This window comes from Cryptomeria japonica, chromosome 9 (genome assembly GCF_030272615.1).
Source record: "Cryptomeria japonica chromosome 9, Sugi_1.0, whole genome shotgun sequence".
Lineage (NCBI taxonomy): Eukaryota > Viridiplantae > Streptophyta > Pinopsida > Cupressales > Cupressaceae > Cryptomeria > Cryptomeria japonica.
The window spans coordinates 668,605,292-668,632,717 of NC_081413.1; the positions used below are offsets into that span (position 1 = coordinate 668,605,292).

A 27,426-nucleotide genomic window follows, 5' to 3' on the forward strand; every position below is an offset into this window, starting at 1 on the left:
TATCTCACTTCATGTAGCTTCACCACTTGTGTCCCAACACTTGTCTATAGAGTCCTACATGTGCTCCACTATTGAAAAAGTAGTGTTTCACTCCTTTTCACTTTTTCATCCTTGAATTTATATGCAAACTTTTTTATGCATTTTAAAGTTGTCAATGCACATGATATTTTGCTTCATTTCGCATATTCTTATTTGTGAAAATATTGTTTGATCTTGCAAATAATCTTGTCTGCTTCAACACACCAAAATAAGATTTAAAATTAATTTCAAATTTATCAAAACTTGTAATCTCAAAAAAAATGTTCAAACTGCATCGCATGAAAAATAATTAGAAAAATGATGTGTACAAAATCCTATGAGTTCCGAAAACAACAAAACATACATTGAGCAAAGATCCAAGGCTATCCTACTAACTCTTATTACTCTTCTTAAAATGAAGACAAATAATTCAAACAAACAACCTTAATTTTTGCATATAAAAAATCACGGTTCTTAACCTTTCAGTATTACCAATCGAACACCCTTTTCCTGGTCCGCGGAATGGGTTCAGCTGTCAACAATCTCTTGCGCTATCAATCTGTGAGCTCACACCAAATTAATGTAGTTATATCAGCCCAACGTTGTATATCAGCACTCCTCGCTCATTCATGTAATGCTCGCCAAGTTGGAGACATCTTCAAATTCAAGATTTTGAGTAGAAAGAAAGGAATTCCATTTGAACATAAGTGATGGACTAACAAGTGCAGGATGAGCTATGCTTCTTCAAGAAAATGAGCTAACATGGATATTTGGTCAATTTACATCTGCCGCCTTGCGAAACTGTCTCGACTGGCATAAGTAGTCAACTGCATACCAGAATTTGTGTGGATTTGAAGATTTTTCATTTGTAACTATTTAGAATTGAATGTTCTTCTCTGCAATTCACGGTAGAAGACGGGATAATTAAAATCATTTGCACCTTTCTATGGAGCTATCAACGAATAAATAAATTGATACAACAAAAAATAATAAAAGAATGAAACTCCTGACCTTTCAACGCCTTTTAATCCTACCCCATTGTCATCGATGACAAAAGGACGTGTCACAGAGTTTTTCTCTTCATTCAAGTGTTGGGAGGGCACAGAGCTTGCAAGGGATTTGCACTTGCAGGATCTGATACGAATTTGCAGCTTCCTATACAACGCATGCTACATTTTGACTTCCTATCAAATGTACCCCATAGGTTACAGTTATGGCCTACAACACAGAAGAGTCAGAAAGCCTAAAAGCTCGACCTCCAATTAAAACGCTTAGAACCTAACCTGCCAAAAAATTTAGAAATTTGACCTTTGAAAAAATTAGTTTAGTGTCATTTAATTTTTCCAAAAACATAATTATCATGATAAACAAATACCAAATGTTCTACAATTAAAAAAAAAACATAGTAATGCTTTAAAAGCAAAAAGCTTCACACGCTTTAATCTCTATTGTAAAACACATCTCACCATTGTTTGCATTTATTAACATAAGCATTACCACAAAGAAAAACTTTCACGTGAATTATAAAAAGTATGAATCTGTATTTTCATTTGACTCTATAAGATATAGATGATTTAACTAAGATGGCCTTCATGAATGAGGTAAATTTATGTGAAATTAATCCAATAACAAAAAAGAACATGGTAATGAGTAAATACATAAATTTGCAGAGATGTTCACATCCTTAATTGTTTCCCATAAGCTCCTAATGGGAAGAGACCAACGGTTACGAAGAAACACATCACTGTATGAACTGCAAGTTATATATTAAAAAATAATAATAATTTAAAAAATTAAATAAGAAAGAAATAAAAGAAAACAATAACCTCCTGTGACTAGTTCAATGAAACTTGACGCATTTATTAAAAGTTTTGCATTGATTTTATAAATGAATTACCAAGAACTTAAATAGAACATAATCAAGTATAATAAGTTTGAACAAATTGACACCATTTATTGAATGACATACAAGACACAAATAGTACTATGATTACAAAAATATTCTTTACATACAAGACAAATTATACTCTAGCTACACAAGTCTTCTTTATGTTAAGATATGTCCAATGTCATCTCCCTCTGAGTTCAAGGCTATTATAATATACATGCTTCATTTCACTGAGGTATGGTTTAATATAAAAACTAGATATATAGTGCAATTCCCTCACACTAGCACACAAATATATGCTATACAGTTAGGATGGAACGCTTTCAAATAGACATGATTTAAGCTACTGCAAAGCATATTGTATCCATCCTCCTTCCATGAGAGGAAAGAGAGGAGAGGTCAACTTGTATTCTTCTGGCAACTTGTTCTTCCACCACAGCATAAAGCTGCTGTTTTCCAAGAAAATCTCCGAAGAGAGTTCTTGAGCATCAATCATACTATTCACCCGATTCTCAAACTCTTTCAGTTTTGCCATTGATTCTGTTGTATAATTCTCGAGTGAGTGATTCACCTCTTCAAAATACGCCCAAAAGCAAGAATCCTGTGTCAAGCTGGCTGGCCGAGTGCGAGGTTTAATCTCTTGCTTTTCACTTTGCATTTTGTCTTCAAACCATTTTTGAAGAATTTTGTAGCGACGAGGCCTTCCTGCAGAGAGATAATGTCCAGAGACCTCGTGCCTATCATGCCTGTAATGATAAGCAATATCTAGTGGCTCAACCAGTTGTCTGTAAGCAGTTGCTGAGTATATCCACTTACTTCTGCATTGGAAGTCAGGAGGTAACTCGTTGTTTTCCACCATCTGTATGAATTCATCCCAGAAGGTAGCAAGCTTACCTCTGTTTATGTTGGCCCTGAAGTCCTTTCTGTCTTTTTGTTGTTTAAAAGCATCGTAGTAACCGATGCCATCATCAGTGCAACGCCTTTTGTACCATTCTAATTCTGCCATTGCTTTCTGTGCCTTGCTTAGTTCCACAATTTGTTTATTGCTGTTAATGCTTAACCGCATGCTATCTTCCCCTACCTCATGCAGGGCCAGTTGTGCTCTAACATTCTGAACAAAATTCCACAAAAACATTAGAAAAGTTGAAATATATCATACCTAATCAGTTAATCATAACAAACTTTGTCTCAGAAGCTGACATGTTAATCAGATGGATAATGACAAGAAAACCTATTTGACGGGGTGCATTTCAAAGCAATTCTTGAACTGAACTCATGAGAGCAAATGTAACGTGGACAAAAACTTCTATACAGGTTATCGAGAAGAGATTTAACAAATATGCAAATTTTAAGGAATTAAAATTTGATGTGAGATTTATTGTTGGAACTGGCCCAAATGTCATTAGCTCTACTTTCCTCTTATAAATATGTTAATTTAATTTATTAAAGATTTTATAAAGACAAATATGGTTTGGTTCGACTGCTGTCAAGTTACCAGGTTCCTTATAACTATTCCTAAGAATTATTTTTTCTATTTATCTTATATTGTTTTTAGCTGTACAGGCCTATGCACCGTCTCTGTTTCGTACTACGTAAACTCTTTACTCTAGAGGAAGAAAGTCATCCACAATTAGGGAATGCAAAACAAGTTACAGAGAAAAAGTTCCAAATTCATAACCGATTAAATAGGTTAGAACGTGTAGAAGATCAAAACATTTTTTTTATAGATGTGAATTGATAATGTCAATGGGTTGAGATGGAGATGTTCAAATCTTCAAAGTCTATCTTATAATAGAATTTCAAGTGGTGGCTTCTGGTCTTTCATTGTGACTTTTAAATTGAATAGAATTGATTGAATTGTTTCTAAATTGAATATGTTGACAAGAAAGTCCTTATGACCTTTGCTAATATGAAACCAACCTAAATAATCCCTCCTCGCTAATTAAAAATAAATATACTTAACATAAATATACTTAACAATGAAAATCCACCCTTAAAATTTTTAACTAAACTAAAAATTAAAATAAAACAGACACTCTTGTTGGTCGATTCGTTAGAACTTAGAAACACTGCTTAAAATGATAAAAAGAAACGCTTACGTATGGGAAAGATTAAATACCCTGCCCAGCTCCAACCACACTTCTCAAATCAACCAACCACTCGGAAACTCAACTACATAACCTATACCTTGCTAAGGATTATAGTGTTGAAGTCTCCTTCATTTCAACAAGATTAATGCTTATATCCCATCTACAGGAGTACACGACAAGCCCTCTTGGATAATCCTTCTCCTAGATATGAAAACCTACTAATGTAGCAGAAGCTATCATAGTGAGAGACTGGTGATAGAGAATTCAGGATTTAGAGAAGCGTGCTAAGACTAGTAGAGACAAGTTGCTCTCCACTTACTCTCATCATTAGCAAGGTTAACATATTACAATAGGAGATAATCACCACAAAACCTTTTCTAGTGGTGAATTCTTCATTCATAACGCAACTTTTAGTGTGGCACCTCACAGTACAACTATTGTTTCTAACTTCTAACCATATCGCATCGTACAAATCAAAAGGTTGAGTTTTAGTTAGACAACTGAATAGTTAAAGATAGAGATGATGACTACAAGGTCATAGTTTCCGGGTTTCGTGATAAAGTAAATTGCCAGAATAGGTGTGTTATACATCTTACAATTTTAATGTTTGATTACGTGGAGAGACGTTTATCAATTGTAGGGGGGTTCAAACCATACATGTACATTTTTATTCTCCTCATTTAGTTTGACAACCATTCACCCGTTGAAATGCCGTGTAAACAAAACGTAATAATTGAGGATTGTTCACAATGTACCTGCAAATTCCGAATTGTAGTTAGTCCCATTGGTTATTTCTCCAATGTAAGTTGATGTAAATGGGTTTGATTCTTAGTTTGTATGTTTCAGTTTAGATTAGTTAAACTCATTTTCACCATATTATACAGGTTAACCGAAGGTATAGTTGGGTCTTCACTATTTTCCAGGTCTTTTTTGTTTTGGTCCATACGAGACTACAGTGCACCACACTAGCATCCTTGGTTGAGACACTCAAATTTGGACCAAAGACTCTTGTCGTCTGCACTTTCCATTCTAATAATTGGAAACTTCATTTTACTATCTATAATTAGATATCTTCACCAATTTAACTATTTGGAGATATCTAAATGTACGTTGTGAAATTGACTCTCAAAAGAACATAGTTTTCCTTTTGTAGAGTCGCATCTCCTCTATTACAGGGAGCAAAGGTAGAGAAGGTAGAAAATAGCATGGAAAGAGAGAGATGGAGAATAAATAATATTATATTGTCCATAAAGTGATAAGGATAATTGTTCATTTTGAATAATTTTAGTAACATTTTGTTTTTCTACAAAATAAGATAAAGTACCGTAGTATGAATATCATATTAAAAAACTATTTAGACTTGGTACTTAATATCATAGTACCGTAGTGTGAATATCATAATATTATATTGTCCATAAAGTGATAAGGATAATTGTTCATTTTGAATAATTTTAGTAACATCTTGTTTTTCTACAAAATAAGATAAAGTACCGTAAGTGTGAATATCATATCAAAAAACTATTTAGACTTGGTACTTAATATTATTTGTTTGAGGTATGGCAATTTATTTCCTTGTACTAGGAACTAGATAATAGAATGGAATACCAATAGGTTTTGTCACCAGCCTTACCGATTAATGAGGATAAATCTTGTATAAATAAGTAGTCAATGGAATATAAATATGACATTAACTTATTCGTAGGTTGTCATTTTGGGTCTAAGTGAATGGGCTAGTGAACCCTTCCTAGTAAAGGGTTTTGTAATAACAATTATTGATTGTGCTAATTGTACCTATTAACCTAATTAGACTTTTGATGGTGCCACAAAATTGTTGCATTGTGAAGATATTTTAACTATCATTTTCTTGTCTCGAATATGGCTTGATTCATTTTATATTTTTATCTTAATTATAAGTTCTGTGTGTGGATTAATTCTAGTAATTGTTGGTAAGAAATGGGGTGATCCTGAAACTTGATTTTCATTTGGAAGTCCTAATGTCAATGAATATTAATGTCTATGGAGAGAAATAAGTTCATATAAATAAACCTTGTGACTTATTAATATCATCATGATATAATAAGATAATTGTCACATCTATTGGCATCAATAACTGTAGCATTTTATACCTTTGGAGGAACCTTAAGCTAAATTAGCTTAGCGTGAACCATTTATTGATTTGATGCTTGATTCCCTTGAATCTATATACTTCTAAAATGTTTGAACTAAGAAATGTTCATACCATTCTTGAATACTAAATGGTGAGGATTAGCAATTGAGCTTGAAAGAACATACATGTATATTGTAGATGTGTCTAATTGCTTGGTAATTATCATAATATACGAGATGATGGACTTATTTATTGGTACTAGAGCCACACAATATTAAATATAATTTAAAGATTACAACTTGACACTTTAGGTAATCCACTTTGGATATGAAGGTAAAGTGTTAACATGACAACATGATGCCTATCAACCTTTTAAATTCAAGAACCTTGATACAATAATTAACATGGGAATGAAGGATATTATAGTTGTAGGGAACCACAATATGATTGCATAGTGAATTTAAAGCAACTACCATTTAGGTTGACAATGTTGTTGAGATTGAATGAAGAGATAAACCCTAGATATAATTATGCTATGCAACATCTCTTTATACCTTGCTACTGATCATCAAGGTCATAATCAGTATAAATGGTAGGTATGAATAAATTATCCAATTTACAATCTAGACTATTATAAGAACATGAGATTGCAGCATATGGTAAAGGAAATTAAGAGATTACGAATATTATTGATGATATTGTTATTGGGTTTATAGTTTCGTGGGCTTGCCTAATGGATATAGTGTTGCCAACTTCTTTAATTAGGATGCATTGATTATATTCAAAACAAGTTTATAACTACTATCATACGTCCTTCAAAGATAACTACAATAGATTCTTGGATGCTTATGTTGAATTAGGAATAATATTATTGTGACGTCAAGTTAAGAAATGGATGACCGTTTTGAAAGTTTCTTCATATAGGTCTACTATATCATGAGTTTAGTTATTACTCCCTAACTACTATCAAGTGTTACTAATTGTGGTGAAATGTTGGCAATGGGAAACTATGTGTAGTTGTCATTGAGAGACCTTGTGAGGAGAGCTACATGTGACTTTGATTCGTTTGGAAGTGGGTATGTAGGTAGTCCTTGGGTGAAGGATGCCCCTGTGACCTCAAGTCTGTAGGTGGAGGGTCTAGAGGGGATAACCCCCAAATTTAGGGGTTGTTCCCAATTGTTTGACGGTCCCTCTTTAGTAGGGTTTAGATGAGGCCGAAATAGGTATTAGATGGTTATGAAAGAGTTAAGAAAACTTGATAACTTGTATTAATACATAATGTGCTTCTAAATAGAAAGATAAAGAAAGTGAATGGGTTGACTACCTTATAGTTGATATCTACATAAGGGTACATGTTGAGTCAAGGCCATCTTGTGTTAGTTCAATGAAATTGTTATGTGTTTGTGAAATTTAATCTTGGACCTATAGTCTCCTAATTTGTTTGGTTGTGATATATTTATTCATTTGACTAGTACTGTGAATCTTGTTATGTATGACCCTCACAAGTGTGAACAACCAAGATATTTATGTAATGATGGGCAGTCATTAAACCATGCCAATGATCAATGTCTGGGTTAATACAATGGATTAGCCAATTATTCACCTCGTTCACGACAATGAAATTTTTAATGGCTACCATGGATATGATATGATAACAGTTAGCAAGTTTTCATTGGACCATGTCAATGGTGGATGCCTAAAGCTATGGTTGTATCTTTTGGATTAGCCAACATTCACATGGTTCACAAAGGTAAAGGATTGCTAGAGGCTACATGTTGTGACGTTTACACACATCGCCCCATTGCAAATAGGGACCCCCTACTTTTTAGGCCCTCTTGGTCTTTTGGTATTGGTTTTTGGGTCTTTTCGTGGCAATCTCATCAGTCTCTCTGAGTTTGCAAGTGAGTGGGGTAAGTTTGATCAAGCCTGCTTTTCGTTTGAGCAATTTTGACTAAGTTTAAGGCTCGTTTTGTCAGTTTTAGGGTTTCTATCTTCAGTCCTAGATTTTAGGGGTTTCCTTTTAGGGTTTTCGAAAACTGAATGTTGCATTGGAGTTAGGACCCTCTAAGGAACCTGCACGTGAAATTTGAGCGAATTCTAAGCAACTTTCTATTTTTAGAAAGCCTATTTTTTAGGGATTTCACTGCCTCCCGGAATGTCTTCATTTCACCAAAAATAAAAATTACTATTTTTAGTAAGTTTCTATTTATAGTGAGTCTCCCTGCTTCCTGTTTTGCTCTAACACTGACATTTTGAAAAAGTTTCTATTTTTGGAAAGTCTACTTGTGGGAGGTCCTTGCACTCTGACACTGAAGACCAGATATGCATGATCATTTCTAAATCTGAAAAGTCAAAGAGCGGGCAGAGTGATCAAAATATGGGCATTCATTCCAAGAATGGAAAGCTTGAAAATCACCAAAGTCTAGAAAACCACTTCAAAATCCACACGTCATCCAAATCTAGAAATGACCAAAATTGATTGTCTGGAAATTCCTTCGTCAGAGTTGAAATTGTGAAAATCCATAGTGAATTCCACACCCAAGTCAATCTAGTGGGCCTTAAAATGGGGTCATCATGGAATTCATGAAAAATGAAGAAATCCCTCCCAAGAGAAAAACAACGCCCAAGTAGAGAGTAGGGCGCTAAAATGGAGTGTTCATGGAAAGTCAAAAAATTTGTGAATTCCTTGACACATGCAAAATTCCGCCCAAGGATGGAGTAGGGCGCCAAAATGCCCATGGCATGGAAAATGTGAAAAAAGTGAAATTCCTTGCCCAATGGAAAATTCCACCCAAGGATGAGTTAGGGCGCTAAAGGAGAGGGGTCGTGGAAAACCAAGAAGAATCAAAATTCCACCACGAGGAAAATAGCACCCTAGTCAAGGAAAAAATGTTTAAATGACAGAGGCATGGAAATGATGAAATTTCTCCACTTAGTGGATTCCACACCCAAGGTTGGAAATTTTCCAAGGCAAAGGGGAATTTGAAGGTCAAGAATGGAATAAAGAAGCAGGAAATCCCCTCGGGAATTTTTTAGAAAAATCCATTTTTAGACACCAAATCTCGTCTAAATTTCAAAAAATTTGCAGATTTGGAATCGTGAGAGAATTCTCTCTCCTGGACCAGGGTTCTAAATTTTAGGAAAATTCCTAAAAAATAGGAAATGTGGAAAATTGATTAAAAAAGCCTCCTCGAGACAAGAAGAACTCAAAAAGCACAAAAAATTCCTTCAAGGAAAAAATTTCCAAAAAAATTTCTCCAATTCCAAAATGTGCCCAAGGTTGGAAGCAGAACGTGAAAATCAAGGTTCAGAAAGAAAACTTCAAGAATTAAAAAAATTCCTTCCTTGGGGAAGAAATGTGCCCAAGGTGAAGAATTACAGGAAAGTGGAAAAATTGACTAAGTGTTGAAAATTCCTTCCTTTGGGACAAAATTCCAAGAAAGTGAAAAATTGTCTAAGTGTTGGAAATTCCTTCCTTCATGACAGAATTCCAAGAAAGTAAAAAAAATGACTAAGTGTTGGAAATTATTTCACCATGGAGAAAATGTGCTCCAAGAAAGGAATGGGCACGCCAAATGAAGGTAAGGAAGGAAATTTCCTTCCAAGATGAAATTCCTCCATGACATGAAAATTTCGCCCAAGGAAGAAGATGAAAATTCCAAGGTAAGGAAGGAATCGAAGATGAAAAGAACGAGAAAATTCCCCTCAAGAAAAAATTTTTAAAATCCCATTTCAGGCATCAAAATTCATCCAAATTTCAAAAAAAATTCAGACTTGGATTCATGAGAGAATTTTCTATCTCCTAGAACTTGGAACCCTATTTTTGGAAAGTTCCTAAAAAATAGGAGATGGTGGAAAATCATTAAAAATCTCCTCCAAAGCAAGGAAAGTTCGAGAAACTTCAAGAAAATTCTTCATGGATCAAATGTTCTTCTCTTGAAGTTTTCTCTCTCCAAGGGTTTCTCACCAAGTCGCACTCGGGTCAGCGCATGTTGAATCAATTGAGCATCTTTTGCATACAGTTGTCACGTGAAGGCATAGTGGCGGCACAATTATTGTTGGAATATTTTGACTACGCGGCAGCTCGATCAATGCATGTTGAGTGCATGAAGAATCTTCTGCATGCAACCGCCATATTTATGATTTATGGCAGATTCCTTTTGCATGCAACCATCGCATGTGGAGATGGTGGTGCATTTATGACATGATGGGGTGATTTGTGCATGGAGGAATATTCATTGTATGTTGGGCGAATTTGATGAAAGTGGTGCATTTAATGCACGAATGGATGTTGTTTTGTGCATGTTTGAATTAATTGTATATGGGCTTAATGGGTATTAATTGTTGATTCCCACCTTGTTGCATCATGAGTGGGGAATCTTTTGGGGAAAACCCTAATTAGGGTTTGCATGTGTCCTCAAGGCATGAAGCCTATATAAAGGGGGACCCCCTCATTTGTAGAGGGGGGGAGATGTTAGACAGCTCAAATAATCAGAGGACAACTGAGAGGGGGGGTGAATCAGTACTCAACGGATTACAAAACTTTAAGCATTCAAATCCTTATTACCAGAATACAAACTCAATACCCGAATAACTGATATAGCAATTAAGCATAAACATAAGTCACATAACAGTTACCATCCATCCAGAACACGACACCAAGATTTGTAAGTGGAAAACCCCGTAAAGGGAAAAACCACAGTGGGAAGCCTACCCATAGTCAGATAATACTTCTGCAGTAAGTATGTGATTACAAAATGAGGGGCCTACACATGCAGGAAGGCCAACAGCCTAGAGCGCACTGCTCATCACAAAAGGAGCCTCACTGACTACAAAATAAATCCATACTACAATCCGAAAAGAAGAGTGAACTGCAAAGATAGCATCTCCTATGCCTGAGTATAGTTTTGGTTAAGCTCAATACCGAAGGTCTTAAACCCCTCTTACCAACCCAATTCGATCACCAATGATCGACCAAAACTCCTGCATATGAGTACAACATTATTCGCACACGGGTAATCGCATAACCATCCCATAACCATAATCCCATATACCTATTAATCCCCATGATCTACAAAGAGATCTTACTTCATATATATACCAACTCTCGACCTAAATAATTAGGTCGGCCACCTAAAGATGATACAATAAATTCATAACATAAACCCGCAATCCAATGATCAACCAAGTCGGCTTAGGCCGAAAACAATATAAACCAATCATTAAATCCTGTCGGTAACGCATTGGGATCATCATCCAACACATTACACAAACCGGTCCATAACCTAGGAGAATAACACAGAGTAGCACCGGACCTAAACTAGGTCGCCATAAGCCAAATCCAACACCACCGATCAACAGGAATACGAACAAGATAACCAACAACATCTCGAAAGCCATCTAGAAGCCGCACCAACACCACTTATCACGTGAATCAAAAGATCTTCAACAAAGCTCTACTAGTAAAACCCTTACCGGTGACCAAAAGGCTTACTAGAACAAATGATAGTATCTGAGTCATCAAATCCCAAACCAAATGATCGTGATACCTATCTGAATAGCATGAATGACAGATCCAAATCAATTCCACAAATCGGAGCATACCGGATCAATATCATAATCCAACCACTCTACTGGAACCAACCGAAAACCGGTAAACAACCAAAACAGTCGGTGTTGCCATCAATGCAACACATAATCAATTCCTCCAAATTGCCAACAAGAGACTTGTATGAAATTGTTGCAATAAGTTTTTGAGATAATAATAGTGAAACATTTTTCTCTAATGGTGTCCACTTAAGTTATTTTTCAAAAATTGCATGGTTTCACCTTCCTCACTTAGAGTAGAATTTTATTCTCAATTGTTAGATAAAATGCTTTGATTTCAATGAATAATGTAATGGTGTTTGATGAATTTCCATGGTTCATACTTTTTGCATCTTGTTGATTATAAGATGCAGTGCAAAGTTAGCCTGAACCCCCAAATTTTGTGCTAAGTTCGATTGTGAATAATTGTTTGGATTGCGTCGTGTTGGGTATTCAAATACACTTTCTCAATGTGAAAATCCTTCAACATCCTCAGAAGATTGCACCGGTTCTTGCGGAGTTGTAGTAAATCCTGGCAAAACAGAGCTTGGTTTATTTGGAATTCGTCAATCAAAGAATTACCTATTGATATCACTACCCTTAGGAGTAGATTTAGATCCTTCTAAACCCTTTCCCCTTTATTTTCAGTTCATTTTGGTTCGTTCGAAGTAGAAGCATCACAAAATCTCTATATCCGATGATGGAGTTTCAGCCACAACAAAGAAGTGAAAGAACAATCCAAACGTAAGGCTCCTTGGATTACCAGCAAATCACATCAACCAACTGAGCCACGTCCGTAGTTTAAAGGAACCTTGGAGTCGATTGTCTAAACTTACTGCAATCTTAGCACACAATCGTACTTTGATCTTGAGAGAGAGTGAAGTGACCGTTAGGCAACTTTATTCTGTGTTAGGCGTTGTCATAAAAAACTCATCAACACTACCCAAGATTTGATATGTTAACAGTTGCACACATAATTACCTGACCATGCAAGTGATAATAATCAAAGAAAATTGTTTTATCGAGAGGGTTCACTAGCAGTCACCTACAACATGGGGGTGATTGATGCCAAGTGTTACCCAGGATTGTGAAGAATATTGTTGACAATATCACTAAGGTCACCAAGTGGTATATGTCAGAAGCTACTTCTTCCTAGGTGGACAAACTTATCACCGACGACCCAGAGGCAATTAATTTATAATCCACTGAGCTAGGTTGGTTCACTACTTGTGGAAATCCTTGGGATTGAGTATGGACCCATAGCATAGTAGAATGCACTCAATCCCATTGCCAGTTGTTAGTTGCTATACTTGACCTTGTTCGGTTGAGAATGGACCCCCGATGTAGTATGGGATACACCAAATCCTCTTCCCAATTGCTATTGGTGCAGAAGACCAAGGAAAAGAATGGGGCCCATGGTCTAGTGTGCAATGTACCGACATTCCTTTTCTATTAGGGATGCATTATGGATAGAAAATAAGAAGCCATTATGGATGAATCGACCACTATTTTCTTTATGATGACTATATGAGCTAGTGACTATTGTCTTGGTAATGCATATATGAGCTGGTCGTTATTGTCCTTGTGATGCCTGTATGAGTCCGACACTATTGTTTACATGATATATGTTGGAGCTACTCACTATGTATGTGATGTAGGCTCGACCTATTCAACTTGTGTACCTTGTGTTCTTGTGATGTGTATGAGCTGGTCCCTTGTGTATATGTGACGTATGCTTGAGATAATTGTTGCTTGATGTAATATGACAGTTGTGTATAAGTGTAAGTTTGTACAATAATACTTGGTAATGTTAGGGACATGGAACCCACACTTGATGTCAATGCTTATCTTATAATATGATAGGACTAAGTTAATAGATTCTCTTAATTAATAGCCAGGGTTTAAAGTGAGATTCGAGATCTCATGCAAGAGGAAAGGTTAAACTTCATCTAACATTGAATGCAAACTATGAAGCCTCTGATTTCCTACAAGAGAATACACAAACAAGGTCATTCCAAGTGAACACTCGAGGCTTGGGTCTAGGTTTCGAGATGACCCTAATTATGGGAGCTTAACACTTTCCAATGTAGGCATATAAATGGTTTTGCAAATGAAAAAGTTATGAAGTCAACCCTTCTAAGCTAGATGAATAATGTTTGGTCAATTAAGTTGATAATCGAGTGTATTTAAAAAAAATTGTAGTGGTCGTGGGTGGTTTTTACATGCAGCTAGTTGTTAGATGATCTAGTGGAGTTAGGGTTTGGTCTAAATTGTGGGTTATGTACAATGAGGTGCTGAAATGAGAGTTTTGATCTTCTCAAGAACTTGTTTGCCTTCTTATTTGACGCATAGCTTGTTGAGTTTCTCATAAATCTTGGACTTTTAATTTGTTGTTGGAGTCCAACTAAGCTATTGTTGTCCATATAGGACCAACACATCTTTAATTCAGGTTTGACATAAAAGCAACACTCCCTTTAAAGTCAAATTATGTGCTTGGGGCTCCCAGTTTTACCTACCTTTGATATCATGTTGAGCTTTCCATGGGCCAGCTAGGACTCGAACCAAGAACCTTCCAATTGCTATTGGAGTGCTCTATCATTGAGCTACTAGCCCATATAGGACCAGCCCATCTTTGGTCCAAGTTTGGCTTATCACCAATTATCCCCCCTATTGCACATATAAGTCTTTGTTGTCATTGATGTCAAACATGTTGGGGGTCCGAATGTTGGTCCAGAAGTAATATGATGTAGAGGTGTATGAGATGCTAGTCCGAAAATGGTCCAGTAGAGTCTTAATCCTGGTGATGACCTGTTAATGGTTTGGTTGTTGGTTCGGAAGTGATATGATGCAAGGTGTATGCATGTCTTGCAAATTATATATAGTATGATAATATGCTTTAGGACTATGTGGATATGTTGTTTTTGTCTAGAATAAGGAAGTTGTACATATTGAGTTGTGAAGCAACAACGAGATGACACTATGGTGCAAGTGTGTACAAATATTGTGGATGCGTGGAAACTAACAATAGGTTTTTTGGATGGCAAATATTGATGTCTTTTTGCTAGGTCTGAAAAATATATAACTATTTCAAGTGACTAATCTAGTGAACAGTATCTTTATCTGGTGGTGTGTGGTTATATCGGATATGTATCAAATGGATGTGTGGATTGGAGTGGAATGATCATGGAAGGCTGGTCTCCTTATACTTTATTTTTCAGATGGACAGATGATTTACCACAAGAGCTATCTATGTCTGTGCTCAAGGACAACATAATTATAGGACATTGCAGAGGAATGTTCTGCATTCCTCGATTGGCTAGTACTCTAAGGGTGTTTTGGGTCATTGAGTCATGTTCCTGGCACGTTACGTTTCTTCTGTGGTGGTCCTCATATCTTATTTTTGGTTTGGATTAAAAGTTTGGATAAAACAAATTGGTATGAACCAACTTATGTATTTTGGTCCAAGTGGTTGCATGTAGAACCTTTTTTTGAGATAATTGGAAGGTGTGTCGACATGGTCTGAATCTTCACACATCTCTTCTGCCTTCCACAGGTGTTTTATAAGATTGTTTTTGGGTCGATGATACATATACACGCTACATTTCTATAACTCGACCTAATAGAAGATATTGAAGATCCGGTTGATGTATAAAGAACAAATTAATTGAGTATTACGTGACATGTGATTGATATTGATACGAAAGTATGATGCGAGCTTAACGTGATATGCAAAGCTAATGTGAGGTGACATAGAGGTCCAGATATGGTACAGTGCAAAACTGAAGGATGGATTAGATTAGTATTAAGTTGTGAACTGTTATCTATATATTGGTAGATGTTATTCTCTTGCAATTCAATCTCTTATTATTGTATCTAGACAAATGTTTTGTATCTTGCCCTAAAGAAGTGATCTTCGACTATACAAGTCTTTTGTATCTTGCCCTAAGGTTGTGCGCCTTAGCCTACAAGTCCGAAGCAGTGAGCTCCCTAGCCTATGGCCTAAATCTTTGTAAACAATCTTCATACATATATTGAGTATAATTCTCATTGTGGTTTTTCCCAATTTGGGTTTTCCACATAAATCTTGGTGTTCTTGTGTGGATGTTTTTGTTGTTTTTGTCATTTACTTGCATGCATGTGTGATGATTGAAGTTGTGAAGACTTAATGGAATAAATGATTTAATCTAATCAAGTTTTAGTATATGTTGATTCACCCCCCCATCTCCCTTAAGTCACATCAAGTGCTTGGGGCTCCCAACCTGGCCTAGCTTTGATATCATGTTGAGCTTTTCATGGACCAACTAAGACTTGAACTTGGTAGCTTCCATTTGTTTTTGGAGTGTTCTACCAACTGAGCTACTGGCCTATATAGGACCAGCCCATCTTTGGTCCAAGTTCAGCTTATTACCAACACCCCCTTAAGTCACATTAGGTGCTTGGGGCTCCCAACTTGGCCTAGCTATGATATCATGTTGAGCTTTTCATGGACTATCTAGGACTCAAACTTAGGACCTTCCATTTTCTATTGGAGTGCTCTACCGATTGAGTTACTGGCCTATATAGAACCAACCCATATTTGGTCCAGGTTTGGCTTATTACCAAGGGCCCCCCTTAAGTCACATTAGATGCTTGGGGCTCCAAACCTGGCCTAGCTTTGATATCATGTTTAACTTTTCATGGACAAGCTAGGACTCGAACCTAGGACCTTCCATTTACTACTGAAATGCTCTACCAACTAAGCTACTAGCCCATACTAACCCGCCCATCTTTGATCCAAGTTTGGCTTATTACCAACATAGCTATGCTAATTATGCTAAACGCAATAAACCATTGGTTCGGAGTCCATTTAAAAAACTCTTATGTGAAAGGCAATAAGCCAATGGTTTGGTCTTCAAGATTGAAATCCAACTCTCACTCCATTACCATAGGTACTTAGCTTCAGATTTCTCTAATTCATGCCTGAATTAGCTCTTGTTGATCCCAACAATCTATAGGTCTTTAGTGGGGAGTCTCCTCTACCTCATGCACATTTGACCTAGCATTTCCTTGGCTGCAAGTGTAGCGCGAAGGTTCAAAGTAGATACCTTGTTCTTATAACCTTCAAGAACTGAACATATCTTTCGATACATCAAGGATGAAATTCGATCTAGGATAAACTAAGCAATAAACAACAGTTCTCTTCTTTCGGGATTCTACAATGCGACCATGTAAGAGATCTAGATAGCTAGAAGAGAACCTCTAGCTACATTTTGTGTCTTGGATCTGGTCCAATCTGTTGATAGTATGAAGAAGTAAGCGTTTATCTCCTTATCTACGCTAGAGGATGTATACTACAGTGCAAAGGAGGCAATATGTCAGCTCATGCGTCTTCAAACCCTTCTTCCATAGATTGATTTTTCTAGGAAACCCCCACAATCATCCGTAATGATAGGTTGAGTGGCATTTAAACGATCCAAAAGAGATCCATATGATGATATGGACTATGTCAATTAATTGTTTCACAGTAGTTCTGTGGATTTTCAGCATGTTTCTTCTATGGTGCATATCATCATCTTCACGAAGGTTCTTCTTAAGGATTTATTCCTTTAGCTTTGTGCACAGATTGGACTTCAAGGGCCTCCTTCCAAGCGGAATGATGTAGAGTAAGGTGATAGCAAACTCGCATTGGCTTTAAGAGGGGATGCTGGAGTGTATTAAAGGTATCCACAATAAAAAATAAAAATAAAAATATTAGGGATGATCTACAAATCATCAAAACACACAAAAACTGCAGGGGAGATCGAAGGACACAAACCAAAAACTTCTTGCTGAAATTCATTGATTCAAACTACATATTCGCAACCGAATCCAACTAATCAAACAACTAATCTGAACAAATCCCGGCTAACAATAACTAATCTCCAAAACTATCTTAGGTTTTCTTCTTAAGAAGGACCTATGTAACTAATCTCCAAAACTGTCTTAGGTTTTCTTCTTAAGAGGGACCTATGTCCATATTCCTATTTATGAGTCTTAAGTGACTCCGCACACTTCATAAATTTCTCTTCTATATTAGGTCTTACAGAGTCACACCCACATAAAAGGTGACTACATACATGGCTCAATCCACGTTTGGGTATCTGGAGGAAAAATAAAAAATGTTACAGTTAATGCTGTTGACTCAATTGACATAGAGTGAACCTGGGCTTAAGTTTGGTCAAAACTTGTATTTACGTTCTGCAGAGCGTCAACATATTTCGTATTAGAGTTCAGAAATTAAATCCCATTTGGCACTTCCCATATGTTTGAATACCTAAAAAGAAATGGGTTTCTACTTTCTACTGCCCACGTAGAAATAAAACAAATCTTCTGCCGTTATATTAAACTATCGCATCTTGTACTAAGCAAAGAAAAGAAATCAATAAATCACGTAGATTACATAATTTTAGCCTAATTCAGAAGTCAGTGGCCAATGGATCTTAGATTACTATATTCTACCAGTCAAAAAAAATTCATAAAAGGAATAGAAGGCTAGCTATCTTTTAAAAATCAACAAGCACTTAAGTAGAAGAAATTGACCTGTCTAATGACGTGAAATTTAATTACAACAAAAGGCAGTAAAATTTGTTTCAGCTGTTCTCAGTAAGTCATACCTGAACTCCAAGACCCAAAGCTTCAAGTTGGAGTGCTATGCAGATGGCAGAACTAGAAGTTGCTGCTGGTAATTCATGATGTACACGTACATCTGTTATTCCAGATCTCATTCTATTGTTCACTATTCTTGAAAAACAGCTGCCATATTCTGTGTGTTCCGAAATGCAATTCTTACATGCCCAATCCAGTGATACATCCGAGTTTTCCAGGACACAATGGAGCAATTGCAAAACAACCTCATGATTTTCTATACAAACTGCTCCATTTCTTGAGCAAAACAGGAAGTACCCAAATGGCCTAAATGGACTTAGGTTGAACAAAGACTTTATATTTCTTCTGGTCATGTTTGTAGAAGATATGGAGCCAGCTGGATTGCTGTATGTAACTAACGCAGAGACATGCTGCAGGACAACATAATAAAAGTTTTCTATTTGTTGATTTGAAAGGGTTATTCCAGCCATGACACTTTGGTTCTCCTCATTACTGCCCTCTTTCATTGTTGTTGACCAGTAAGGCAGCAGAGCTTCCATAGGCTCATGAATCAGTTCCCTCGGTGTAAGAAGAAGCCGAGGAACTATGTCATGAACCAAAACTACGTGGCAAAATTTTGAGTCCCATCCCCTTTTACGAATTGCCTGACCAAATTTGTTATCTCCAATCAAAGGGGACCCAAAAGTCACACAGAAAATGGAGAACTTTCTCCCATGTTTCTCCAAAACAGAAAGTGTAGCCAAGCTGGCAATGGCCCCTGCCAGAGAGTGGCCAGTAAAAACAATTGTCTCTTTTTGCTCCGCTGCTTTTAGAACCTGCAATGAGTACCTCATCAATTTGAGAACCATACCTGCTTGGAGTTTTGTAAACAAGGACTCACATAGTATGAATCAAAATCTTGATATGGTAGAAGCTAAAATGTTTTATAAATTTAAATAACAAATCCCTCAAGGTTTCTAAATTATTTAAAATCTAAAAACAAGGTAACTATCAGATCAATTGCTGACATTTTTTAATATTACAGATTAAGTAGAGCTTTTTATAAAATAGTTTTAACATTTTTTTTTTAAATTAGATTTCAAATAAATATGTAAAAGATATAAACATAGAATATATTATTGAAATTGTAATTGTTTAAAAATAATGCTGTGCATTGTGATTGTTTAAAGATAATATTGTTTGTGGGTTTGATTATTTTTTTCTATATAGCCCTCCTTTTTAACAGCTCAAATCATATTATTTTTATGGGTATGATTCTCTTGATTAAATTCACATTAAAAATAAAATTGTGATTATTTAAATCTTATGATTATAATATAGACTAAAAATAAATTTTAAGATTTTCATAAATTAAATATGAAATAATAATGTCTTTAGTTTTTTTAATAAAAGAATAAATGTATTGGAGTTTTGAATCTACAAGATCATAAATGGGAAACCTCATCTTCAATATGAACATAGAACAATAACATTCCAAAAGAGCTTAAAAAAACGCCACCATCACAACATGTCAATGTGAACACACAACGGTAACACTCCAAAATCACACCATGTCAACGTGAACACACATCACCATCACACCATATCAACTGAACACACAATAATAACACTCCAATAAGAATTTGAACAAACACTACCATCACACCATATCAACAATAACACATCACACCATATCAACAATAACAATCCAATAAAAATTTGAATGAAGGTCACAATTTAACCATCACACATAATCATTTACCAACAAAATATAAATTTATAATATACATTAGAAAATTTCTAAACAATATAAATATGTTTATTCCATATAACTGTTTTCTACACTGTATTCTTAATAAAACTCATGAGAACACCTTGCCTAATCTCTGTTCCATAGATGATATAACGCCATTAAGTCAGTAGTAAATGAAAATGATCGCAACAAAAGGCACTAAACCAGATTGAGAACTAATGAATTGAAGAAGCTGTTCGAATTTAGAATCAATATTCCTCAGATTCAGTAAACAAGAAAGCAATGTAGAATTTACGGAAATAATTGTATGGAAAGAAGAAAGGGATTTGCAATCCCTCAGATGATTACTTGAACAGAACAGCAAATTTATGTTTTAGTGTTGAGATTCGTCGAGTACTCACCCAAACTCATGAGTTTCTGGATTAGTCATGCAGATCTCGCGAGTTTAAGATCGGGACTTGTGAGTTTCAACGAGTTCTGAGCCTGGATTTAGCCAGTCTGCAGGACTGCTGGTCAGTAAAAATCTATGGATTTTAAGTTTTAAAACGCAGTCGTAATTTAAGGCATTCAATTTGTTCATCTACTTTCAGACTGACATGGAAACGGACATACAATAAATTTGTTAACAAAAATTTTAAACAACTAACTGTTAAAATAAATTATAATTGATTGTTTTCTGTTGGTCAGCTTTTCTTGTTTTGTAATTTTTTATTCCTTTTGATGTAATGATAGTATTGTCAGATTGACTTTTTTTTTAAAACTAAGAAAAATTTATTAAACTATAGTATTTGAAAAAATGTAATAAATCTTGAAGTGGAAGCTATTTGAGAAATTATTCAAAATTCAAATAGCTCTGTTATTAGTTTATCTAAATGTCTAAAATAATATAGTTTTGTAAAATATTAAAAAAATAAATTATGTTTGTCTATTTGTGTGTCCATGTATGTATGCATAATTAAGATACACATTGAAAAAGTGATTTAAAGAAAAATACGTTTTCATATTAACTTAAGCTAATTAAAGAAAGACATACACTTATAAAAATTCTGACCTAATTCAAAATAGTTGTAAATGAAGAACTATTATGTGACAATATATTCTAAACTAGAATAACATCTTAAATATTCTTATTTAAAAGACTTCTCAGTCTTGAAATGGTTATTTATTCTATGTGATAAATTATAGATGGATGTATAATATTTTTAGGTTAGCTTAATTTTATTATATTTTTAATTTATAAAATCGATTTTTTTTCTATTAAATATATATGATCTAAAATTGATCTTATTTAAAAGACTTCTCAGTCTTGAAATGCTTATTTATTCTATGTGATAAATTATAGATAGATGTATAAGATGTTTAGATTAGCTTAATTTTATTATATTTTTAATTTATAAAATCGATTTTTTTTTCTATTAAATATATATGATCTAAAATCGATTTTAATTTTGAATAATCTCATTTTATATTGCTTTTGTTATTCTTTACTTCTTAATGATAGAACATTAAATATGATAGATAAAGTTAAAAACAATATTACAAATTTAAATCTAAAAATATTTAATATACATAATATAAATTATTTTGTTATTAGATATAATATAATTACTTTCTTAAAATTACTATTTTTAATAATTTTTTAAATTTATTAAAAAAAATCATCTATTAATTAAAATTTCAACATTATAATATATAATAATTTAAAAATATAATCAAAATAATAAATTATAATTTATTATCCAATTCTTACCAATAAAAAAATTAATACCAAAAACTAAAAGCAATGATTATCATCATCAAATTTTAATAACAAATTAAAATAACTTATAATAATATAACTCTATATAAAAATTAATGTCAATCATTGTATTACTCTCCATCAAAAACAACCAAATTTCAAAATTGTATAATAGAACCACAAGGACTCCAACTATAACACGGCAGTCATCCATCATTCAGCATTGAAAGAAGCATTGCTTATAGAAGAACTTTGAAAATTATATTTTTGTTTTATGGATAAAAGAGAGATTTTGAAACCGTCCCAATTTTTATAGAGATCAACAAAGACATTTCAGAGTGACTCAAACGTCACAAAGAATAACAAGAAGAAACATATAACATAAAGCCAACAAAGTAATAACAAAACATGAACACCCCACCAGACGTAACGAAGACAAAACTGACAAGACAAACTGTCCAATAATAACAACAGATATTATTTAAAAACAATTTAATAAATCATGTATACATTGATAAATTAAATATTACAATTAAATAATAATTAATACTTATATTATTTACCCTGATAACATTTGCATTTAAAAAAAAAATCATTTCAACTCTTAATTTACTTTTAAAATACAACCTATAAAATTTATGTCACTACAAGATCCTCAAAAAAAACCCAGTGTGAACTCAAAAGGAAAAGTTGAGAAGAAATTCGAAAGTTGAACTTTTCTCATTTCCACAGTCTAAGGATTCGTACCATAGCAACAAACTTGGACTTAATTTAAACTCTCCAAGTTAACTTGGTCTTGGATCTTGAAAGACCCAGATACCAAATTTATTGGACTTGGCTAGACCTGGTCAAAGCTGGATATTCTAATCAAATTTATTAAATAGAGATCTGGCCCTCTGATCGGGCCTCATTCAGCCATTTTGGCTGATTTTGGGCTAATTTTGGCTAGTTTTGGGCCAAAGTTGTCTTGTATAGATGATTATCTAAGGGATCAAAACCTCTGAAAAAAAACTCTTCAAAACAAAAGAAAAACCATGTATCTGCAAAAATCTCACATGTTGATCCCAGAAGGAAAAATAAATAAAAATAAAAAAACCCAAAAACAGTAAAAGCCAGAATTTAATTAGAATAAGTCTTTAAAAAGTTTGCACACATTCCAACTAACCTAGGTTTCAACCAACTAACCTGGGTTTCAACCCCTGAATTCTCCCACATATGCAGGAAGCTGTTGAAAAGCCCTTCGTGAACAAGGGCTCCATCCTCCACGAGCCCAAAGAGGCCACCATTCTCTGATTTAATCTCAAATTCTCCAAAATGACCACCTACTTCAAAGACAGCAGAGCCATCCAAAGGCCCCTTGAAGGCAATAAACAATATCCCTTCCTCCTCATCCTCAGTGATGAGATAAGGGTTATCACCAAGGTTTGTAGCAAGACAGGCCTTCCAGGCCTGTGCCGGTAAATTGGATGCAGCAATAAATGAACCCATATAATAACCATGATCAAACCTGCAACCATTTTACAAATTCTAAGTTCTCGAACTAAAAAAAATCATATAGACAGTATGTGACATTCTTTTTATATAATCATTCCAATCAACTCATTTTCGCTTCTATGGGTGCCCAAATTGAATGGAAATTCATTTTTTGAGATTTTTTCACATAGAGAGCTTTTAGGGTATTAGGTAATTCCAGGAAATGACGAATATTCAAGATTTTGAGATTTCCTTTCACAAATTTATATTTTACAGAAATCAATGAGAAATTTCTGGAACAATACATAAAATACGATGAATGAGAAGTGGATACAACGTAAATCTTTCCAAACAGATGTAAATGGAATATGATGTGAAGCTTACCGGGGAGTTTCTCCAATAGTATCCATGGAAGTTCAGCCGTATTGGAGCCGCAATGCCCAAATTTAATCCGCTTTTTTGCTGCCGCAATTGAGGCTAAAAGGGTTGCAATTTCCGAACGAATTGGGTCTGCAGTCATTTTCTGGTCCATCTGTAACCTAAAAATTCTATTGTTCTGTGGAAAATAGAAGGAAAAATTAGCCTATGAACTTTCTTGGAAGGTGACTTAGGCGTTGGCGTGGCTCATTGGAAAAAATGGCGGGTCCAATAAGGCGGCTGAGGAGTCAACTTGCCTGAATAATTTGATGATTAATATTAATTTTAGATATTGTTTTATAATATCGATACAATGATAAATGATGTAAATTTTTATGTCAATTGAGTTTTTTCTTATCACCTGTTTCTTTATATATATTTTTATCTTTTATTCAATTCATACCTTCACACATACCAATGTATTCATCCATTTAGTACTCCTTTAAATGCACATGCTTCTATGTACCTTTTATCTACTGTTTCTTTATATATATTTTTATATCTTTTATCTCATTCATATGTTCACACATATCCATGTATCGACCCTATTTATGCACATAGTACCCTTTAAATACACATGCTTCCATGTACCTTTTGTCCACCTTGATTTCACCTTTTTTATGTCCAAAGTCAAGTTCTCATTACGTGTTAACCCCATAGTCTCTACTTGACCCCTTTCATATTCAACTTTTGGCTAACTCTTTGCTAAAGTGTTTTCCTTCCAAGTTTTGATTAAATATATTTTTGCATGATTTAGGGGAAGAGCACCAATAGTTGAGCATGTACCAATTGTTGTGAGGGTTGTTGATACCTTTTGTTCCAAAAATTGAACAAATAAAACCTATTGTTTGAAACAAAAAAATATCAATTTTTGTTAAGAAATGTACCAATATTTGTTAAGGAATGTACTAATATTGTAAAAAGTAACCAATCAGGTGATGCCATATCAGCTGCACAACTATTGGGGTCTCTTTTGCACGCCTATTGGTCTCACTTTTTTTTTGGGTTGTTCTGGACACCTTGGCAAAAAGCATGCTAATGTGGCATCATATTTGATGATGTGGCCCTGAAACCTTGGTTATAAGCAGGGGACTTGCCAAGTAAGCTGCTGTAAAAAAATTAGAGTGATTTGAAATTTCTAAGTAGGATTTTGAGAAGCGCGAAGTTAGGGTGCACAACTACTAGGTCCTTTCCCCTAGCGTTGTGTTCTTGTATTTAGAAGATTTAAAAAAAAAAAAATTAAGAGATCCAAGGAACATCCAATCTTTTAATCATTATTTGCATTAGAGCATTTCGATTGGTGCAAAAAAGGAAATTTACATATGCACGATCATCTTCGGAGAAAATGTCTGACTAAAGAGTATTATTTTGATCATTTATTTAAGTTTTATTTGTGGTTTGCACTTTTTTTAGAGATTCAAGGAACATCTAATCTTTTGACCATTATTTACATATTATTCACATGGCAACGTTTCAATTAGTGCAATGTTTTATTTAAATCATTTATTTGAACTTTCTAATGATTGACCTAAGAGAATATATCCACTTACAAATGTTGTTGGTTGCACAACACACCCCATTTTCCCTTACAACCCCTCTTTCAATATCTTGGTTTTAGTCTTCTTTTAGAGTATTCAATTGATTTTTTTGTATTCATTTGATTTTGAAATCTTAATTGATGAATAAGGATCACTTCATTGTCAACTTTATACAAATGTTGGAAGCCACCACCTGGTTTTAATTGGTCCTGATCTATTTGTTTGGACTTTATAGTGTGATTGCTTTTAGTAGTTTTCTTTTCACTTTGCATTCAAAAATAATCATAATTTTGGGATCATACTTATAATTAAGTTTGATTTTATTTTAGATCTAAATCATGATGTTAACATGTACTTCAAAGAAATTTGTAATATCAAATTAGTTGAATTGTATATTTTAGAGGAGACCCCTAGATATGATAAGATCCCTACCATCACGGTTAAGTAATAAATTAACTATAAGGCCCTCAAAGTCAAGTGGAAATCATTAAATATGGTTAAGACCCTTGGTGGACAACCCTAGGACCCTTGTTTTAATCTTGACATCCTTGGAAAGTGATGTAAACCCTCGTTTAGGCTACATTTGGCCCCACCATACTTGGATTTCATTTAAATATCCTTAGGATGGTCAAATTGTATGTCTAAAGCCATTTGAAATGCTTTATACCCATGTAAACAGTGCAATCTTTGAGCATGTAGCACCTAGAGGTTGGCCAAACAAAAGGGGATCACCTCTAAACTAATCCTTGCCTCCTTATCATTGGATCTTTATCACTCTGTTAGATGGGTTCTAAGGAGTACAGGTCTTGTATTTTAATTTTGCATTATTTCATCTCAAAATTGATGGTCCCATCTCTTTCCAAATGACATTGAAATCTGCATTCAGTGTTCAGTCTGAGACAGAACATCATATGGATGATATAACACTAGTTGCAACCAATCACAAGAAATGACACAGATAAAGTGATGGTAGTTCATAATTCCTAAACTAGCCTGGCGCATGTAGCAATCTCTAGATTCTAAATCACTCAGTAAACTGAAATGTGCTCACTGATTTCAAGTTCACGGTCAATTATAATAGACTCAGGTTTTCATGTTCAGAGCATAAAGAATCTTTACACAGTTTTTGTGGAGCTGATAGCTAAATTATATGTTCTGTTTTACTACTATATTGAAATCTGGAGCATAGGAGTAGCACTAAGCACATGGTCTCACGTTGTGTTTTAACTATAGAAAAATTCAGACTGTGACAGTCTTGCCACTAACAAACTCCACTCCTGCACGCTAATGAACCCAGACCAATAACAATTCGCAGGTTGGAAATCTGGTCTCACATGATCATGTAGACTTTCACTCTCGCACTAGACTATAGCAATGTTTTTTTTGCACATCGTGCCTTAGGGCAAATCAAAACAGAGCCCTCTTGCTGTAAATCTCGATTTTTTTTTGTTGAAGGGTTTTATATCAAATTCAGCAGCTGTATTTTAGCTATTCGATATGGGAGCACAATTCATAGACTGAAATCTGTTAGGCTAAGCAACACGGATGGAAGGATACCCATTTCAACAAAGTCATTCAAGGCACAATTGCAGCCTCATTCCTTATGATGTTGGGGCCTTGCACACGGCGCGACTTCATCTCAATTTAAAATGGTTACATATACAATTAAAGTCTTAAAGCCCAATCTAGGAGCAAAATACCTACTTTATGGACATAAAAATATTATTAAACCTATCGACATTAAAATTAACATGTAAATATTGTCTCGAAGATATATGCACTAGTTAAGCTTGGTTAAAGAAGGTAATTGTACTTGTTTGGCTAAATTGTTAGGTGGATGAGGATATATGGTATTAAAGCAATGAACTAGGATGAAGAAGAAGTTAAACACTACAATAATGCAATAATCTATGAGGAGCTTGTCATATGTGTAAACATGAATCTATTAATATTGTTTTTATGTCATTCACTATCAAACTTTGATCATTGAATTTATATCTATTTGATTCAACAACAGTTATCCCAAACCAAATTTGATAGGTCAACTTCAGTAATATCAACCTTGAACAAGTCACTCTACTCGTAGTAAAATGAAAGTTTGAGCTTCGACTTCCCTCCCTTGGCATTTCAATACACAAAGTCTTTGAAATTTGACTATACATTTGAACATCTTACAATTTGTTTAGTAAAGGAGAGAGAAAGATTGGGTCAAAAC

The 27,426-nt window shown here is 34.6% G+C and overlaps 1 protein-coding gene across 1 annotated transcript; it reads right to left on the bottom strand.

Moving 5' to 3' along the window:
• Window positions 1–1,988: 1,988 nt before the first annotated feature.
• LOC131039480 (lipase-like PAD4) lies at window positions 1,989–23,852 on the bottom strand. Its single transcript, XM_057972253.2, has 4 exons — window positions 23,641–23,852; window positions 22,969–23,290; window positions 18,322–19,128; window positions 1,989–3,017 (listed from the first exon to the last, which is right to left on the bottom strand). Exons 1-4 carry the CDS (start codon window positions 23,664–23,666, stop codon window positions 2,250–2,252), a joined length of 1,923 nt encoding a protein of 640 aa, XP_057828236.2. The 5' UTR covers window positions 23,667–23,852; the 3' UTR covers window positions 1,989–2,249.
• Window positions 23,853–27,426: the final 3,574 nt, after the last annotated feature.

What these genes read in the sequence shown, in the direction of transcription:
- LOC131039480 (XM_057972253.2), bottom strand. Translation starts at nt 23,666, where the DNA reads ATGGATACTATTGGAGAAACTCCCCG. An exon ending in ACTATTGGAGAAACTCCCCG is followed by an intron (nt 23,291 to 23,640) that starts GTAAGCTTCACA and finishes AAATGGTTGCAG; the next exon opens with GTTTGATCATGGTTATTATA. An exon ending in CTTTGGGTCTTGGAGTTCAG is followed by an intron (nt 3,018 to 18,321) that starts GTATGACTTACT and finishes AATTTTGTTCAG; the next exon opens with AATGTTAGAGCACAACTGGC.